This window comes from Pristis pectinata, chromosome 3, assembly GCF_009764475.1.
Source record: "Pristis pectinata isolate sPriPec2 chromosome 3, sPriPec2.1.pri, whole genome shotgun sequence".
Lineage (NCBI taxonomy): Eukaryota > Metazoa > Chordata > Chondrichthyes > Rhinopristiformes > Pristidae > Pristis > Pristis pectinata.
In genome coordinates this window covers 21253327-21259326 of record NC_067407.1, presented here as the reverse complement: position 1 = coordinate 21259326, position 6000 = coordinate 21253327, and the positions used below count along the sequence as shown (strand labels likewise).

At 36.3% G+C, this 6000-nt stretch overlaps 1 protein-coding gene across 5 annotated transcripts in view; it reads right to left on the bottom strand.

The window, feature by feature from the left end:
- Positions 1–428: 428 nt before the first annotated feature.
- The window catches only part of LOC127568100 (lysine-specific demethylase 4A-like), a 43507-nt gene continuing 37935 nt past the window's right edge, over positions 429–6000 (bottom strand). For all 5 annotated transcript variants that reach the window (XM_052011412.1, XM_052011410.1, XM_052011411.1 and 2 more), the window contains exons 21-22: positions 5874–5966; positions 429–3682 (exon numbers count right to left, since the gene is read on the bottom strand). In XM_052011412.1, coding sequence (XP_051867372.1) covers positions 3542–3682; positions 5874–5966 — 234 coding nt within the window. In that variant the 3' untranslated portion in view covers positions 429–3541. The remainder of the gene's footprint in view (positions 3683–5873; positions 5967–6000) is intronic.

Sequence of the window (6000 nt, the reverse complement as noted above, 5' to 3'; positions counted from 1 at the left end):
CTGTAAAATTACAAGGATGGATCATGCCCATGTATAAAAAGATGCTTAACAGGCATTAAGACAAAATGAACATGCTGAAAATGCAATGTTTGGGAAATCTCTCCTAGATACAGCAATGTTTGAATACAAGAAGTATCCTTCCTAATAATGAGACTGCTGACCATTTCATTAACTGTGAAGCTGCCACTGGATTCTTTCAACAATAATTGCCTTGGAATCCTCAAACTCAATTCTGGTTTCCACAAAGGAACCAGCTATTGAAAAGGAAAGCAGTTGGGCCAGAAGATTATACAATTCAATGTCTCTTGCTTTCCCCCTTTGCATAGAAATTACATTGTCACTAACCCAAGTAGTGCCATAATGAATAAAAAGCAGAAGAAAAGGTCACTTTGAGACCTTCAAAGATTTATGGTAATTGAAACAAAGAATCAAAGACAAAAAAGACATTTATTGACTGTAAATCATTTCAATGTGTTCTTATTTTCCTAAACAATCACAGCAAGCCATTTAAACTTCATGTCTGCTTAAACTAATACAGTCATTTTTATAGATCAATACAATCAATTACTGTACAGACTCCTGAGATGGTTGTAGTGTAGACTGCAGGTCTCTCAGATGAGACACAATGGTTTAAAGAAATGTTCAATTATTTCATTAAGGGGCAAGATGCCATGAAATTTTAGATGGATATTCTTTCTCCCCCTTTCCTGGGAGGTTGCAATTTTTAACAATTGAATAATATTTTTAGTTAAGCAATAGTACATTAAATTATTTGAAAACCAGACAAGCAACGTACCCACCTTTTTCTGCAATGCTTTAAAGAGTTCTGTTTAACTCCTTTAGCACCAGCGGGAGAATAAAAAGATGACGACCACTTAAAATAAAATGCCAAATTGAGAAATATATACAATTTTTCTTTCTTTCTGTCTAAATTCTTTGATGACAAGGCTCAGTATCATAGAGAGTGTTTGGAGAATGCAACACAAATGACAATATTTTGGGGGAAAAAAATCCAAGTTACAAGATTGAAATAAACAACCCATTTAAATTTTTTTAAAAAAACACAGCTAATTACTGGGAGGATTGGATTAAAGTATGCTCAATTTTCACAAGTCAGATATTAGATTTTGCCCCATAACTGGTGTACAGAAAAGACTCCCAGAGAAGTTGGCGGTCTTGCAATCAACTAGCACTTTTAAAACATAAATTAGACAGATCAATACATGTTAGAAAGGAGAATTTAAAATAGAGTTATTATCTACATTTACCCACAGTGCCCAACTCCATATCCTTAAAGTGACAATTAGCAGGTATTACTAGACAGAAGTCCATAACAGAATAAAACATGCAAGTGCTTTAGAAGTAGAGCTCTTGATGGATCAAATGGGCTGCAAATACTCTATTGACCAGGCCTTGAACAGGGTTTGGTCAAGTTTAATTTCTTTGAAGAGAAAAGGCAAATAAAATTGCATTAAAAATTACTGAACATTATTTCATAAAAGGACCAATTGCACTAGAAAGTTGACATTTTATTAAATGTATATTTTCATGTTCTAGCCAATATTGGATGATTACCTATTATAAATGGTATCAAATGACAAGAAATTTGTTAGGGTTCCAATAAACTGGAAACTACAAAGCTGAACTCTCATTGATGGAAGTGATAAACACTACAGAAAACATTAAAGTGTTTCTACAGCTGTCAACTCATTGCAAATTTAAAAACAGGATTCTCAATTGGAACAAAACAAAAAGTGCAGCAACCAAGGTGCTTTGAAGAAAATCTACATCCTGTCACCTCAACATTTCCAAAGAGGATTTCTCGAGACAATTCACCTCCCTTAAACTATATCAGAGACTCTTCATTTCCCACCCCCCTCCACCAAAAGTGATTTTTTTAAAAATCAAAATTGAGAAATTAAGGCAAACCAGGCCAATAACACAATACTGGAATAAATAGTTTAAATGGCTATTTTCTAAAATTGGTCTCTAGAGAAGACAAGTGGACTTGCTAACTAATAAAAATAGTTGAAATCACCATTTATTTATCCTCAATTAAACTTTAAATACAAACACTTCCAAGTTGCCAGAAACAAAGGCTTTCAAAGGGTTTTCCAATTCTTTAAGGGAGCAGCTCAGCTTCTTATTACTGCACTCTTTACCATCAGGAAGGAGAGCTTCTCAGCATACATACAATCAACATAAACACAATCATTTAATTATGTTTTCCTTTTACAGTTAAGTTCAACATTTAAATTTAGCATGCTTTTACTGTTCTTTTAAGTTATCACAATAACAGATGGTATTGATGCAACTTCAAACATGTAGAACCCAAAAATAAATGGTCTGTTGCATCATTTGGTTCAGACTTTGAATACCAGTTTTGATTATGCAACCAATCTCACCCACATTATAAGTCTATGATGATCTAAACATAAATTTGCAATCCTGTGTGCATTGTTCAACATCAGTCCCAACAGTCTACACCAAACCAACAAAACAAATCAAGAACATTTTACAATGTAACTAAGTATGAATATTCCAATAAAAATTAATAATTGAATAAACAAATATAATTTGTAGTACAGATTAAAACTGCACAGAAGTCCAGTACACAAGTGTTCACATAAGATGAACAATATCTTTAAAAAGTCATAAAATGGGCAGGTAGGGATGGGATGGGTGGTGGTATTTGAGAGATGTGGAAATGAAACCAGCTTTTTTTTTAAAAAATACACATTGGCCTTCTAGAATTCATTTGCTACTTTATCAATACTTTCCCATTCAAGGACTCAACTTTCTATTTACTGCCATGGTGAACACTGAAATAAACTGCTACATTTAGGAGGGAAATGTTTTTAAAAAGTGTCTAAATCACCAGTCAACCTATAATTTTAGGCTTCCCTATAAATACAGATAAGAGTTTTAACTCCAAGCACCGATCATGACCCTAGTTTTGGGCTAAATATAGTCAAAATGTATTCACATCTTCTAGAACTCATCATAGCTTGCACAGAGGGATTGGTTACATGGCTATGGTGAAACAGCTATGCATCAGCCTTTACTGTACATGTGTATCAGAGACTAGGTGGGCAACAAATTTCATTTGATAGTCAATACAGATGTTAACAAAATTAAGCAAATAGCAATCTGCAATATTAAAAAGGTAAATGCTTTTCTCTTTCTGAACATGGATGTTAGTGTTGAAATTTAACCCAAAGACATTCTTCATAATACTACTACTAGCCACTGAAGCCTCAATTAAAGACATTTCTTGATCCAGATCAGTCTGCACTGTACAATGCAGGAGTCCGAAGCAAGACCAAAGAATGCGCAGAAACAGCTTTGCTGAAATCCCAAGATATTTGATACTCAAGTTCCAAGGGAGTGTTGTTATTGAGGCACATTCAGTAATGCAGAGTAGCCTTGTTGCCAGAGAAATTAGAACTCAGCTGCATTCACATATCTACAATACAACCAGGTGTGAAAACCAGATTGTCCCAATTGGTTTCCATAGATGAAGTTCTGAACAATTTCTGAATTACTCCATAATTGTACGGTACAGAGAAGGCTCAACATAATCCCCACGATACCTGGAGTTCAAAACCCGTTGTCGCTTTGACACATGAGCAACCTCTTCTTCTGCAAAAATTCCAGTGAATCGCATGTCTGATGCCACAGACTGCAAGACAAACAACAAAATATTTTTAATATATTAAAAGGTTTTTACAACCACATCCTACAGACTTGGGAATTTATGGCAGGGGCATTGAAAAATCTCACTAAGTGGGAAACAAGATGACAAAAAGCTTCAAGTTTGGAAAATTTCCATGTACATGTAACTAGAATGATGAATAGCAGACATGATGGCCCAACAAAGCAGTGACAAAGAAATTTTGCTTGTATAATAAACCCTTAACTTTGGCTTTTGCAGATCTGTGGTTACTGGTATGGTATTCCTGGTGAAGCTGCAGCATGGCTGTAGTAGTTCTTCCGTTGTGCTATGGGCAGCATCCAGCATCACCCTGTGTCCCACATCTACCACCACTCACCTCCATAGCCTTTCCTAATATAGCCTGATAACACTTTCAAACTAGTGGTTCTTCTACGAATGAGGAAAATCATTGAACACAATGTATGTGAGATCTAGACAATTTCCATACCAGTTTCGCCTTTATTGTTACAAGTGAAGAAGTTTTGAGCAAGGTAGTGAAAAAACATCTCCTCACCCATGTATTCTGTACCATTGAAGTACTAAATGTTATAGACGCAGAGCAGTACAGCATGGAAACGGCCTTTCGGCCCAACTCGTCCATGCCGACCATTGCGCCCACCAAGCTAATCCCAGTAACAATCTGGGACTAGTGTCTCTGGTGTCCATGTGACTTATCACCTTTAAGAGGATTGACGGCAAATCACCCAGCAAATAAAAGTTTCATTCCACTCTGCAAACCCTGCCTGCAAAGTAATCTCCCAGAGTCAGTGGAAAATAAGATGGTATTCACAGCAGTTTCTGGAATACATCTCCCATGAATGTTAAGGGTTTACTGTACTTAGGTTTAAAACATACATGCAAAACTTCTCCAAATGTTCATTTTGAACCATTAATCTTACAAAATGCGAAAGTGACAACAATATCACTTATTAACAATAATACCATCAGGCAGGAGGTATGGGAGCCTGAAGACCAACACCTGAAGATTCAACAACAGCCTCTTCCCCACTGCCATCAGGTTCTTGAACCGACCCAAAAGAACCTAATACCACCTCAGACTATTTTTTTTTCCTCCTTCAACATGCACCAATGTTTATTTATCCTACAAGTTACGTACAATTTATGTTAATTTATGTTAGTCATGTTTGTAGTCTACCTTTCTGTTGCTGCAAAAAGCTAATTTTCATGGCAGTTGTACCCATGACAATAAACTTGAACTTTGATATCAACTACATTAGGGCATATCACAAATAGTTCATTTTGATGATTTTTTTTTAAAGAGTCAGCTACTTCGAGTGAATGGATAATTCAAAGGATAATCCCATGTAGAGTGATGTATCAACAAAAAAGGACAAAACTTAGTCTGGTAGCCATCAATACAGAGGGGTCTGAAGCTCTGTACAGCAACGTTCTGAAGCTGCAGAGAGTGTTGCCTCCCTCCCCCACCCCAACAAAATGCACCACTTGCACTGACCACAAGTATGTGGGTGAGCGAGAGAAGGAGACTGACCATGACACTGCCTGACAAATACACCTACGTTCGTTATTTCACATCACTGTTGTGATATGATTAAGTCACTCAAAATGATTTAATGAATGGGCTTTTACGAGGTTGATGCTGAGAGTACATTTCTTTTGAAGTCAAGGCCTTAGTTTCAGGATAAGGTCTCACTCATTAAAAAGGCAAACATAGGAGGAATTTATTCTCCCAAAATATTGTCTATTTGGAATTACCCATCACTGGAACAGAGGCATGAAGTATATTTTCAAGATTGAGATTGATGTTTAGCAGTGGAATTGAGGTAAAGGTGTGATCAACTAAGATCTCAATGACAGAACAAGTTCAGGGGCCACATATCCTTCTCTTGATTCTACTTGTGTTGTTAGCAGCTATTGTCAGCACCACTACTCATGTAATCAATCCAAGAAAAAAAAATAATCGGGTTATAAAGACTGCCATCTTCTTCAAGCAATGTGCAGATTAGAAAGGTAAAATACTGTGTGTTTTTCCATCCTTGTCAAAATAAATGGTGCAAACTATTTCAGCGGCTGGCATGGAATCACATTAAGCTGCAAACCAACTCTCCACTGGGAAAATGTCACAGAATAACTCCTGGAATAGCACACTGGATCGGTGAGTTAATTGCCACATACTTACTAGTCTGGACTTGACTTTTTTGGGAAGTTCCTCATTTAGAGTGTATACATCCTCCCTTTTCACCATTAATTGAGAAGCATCTTCAAATTCCACCTGAATTGATAAACAAAGCACAATAAAGATATAA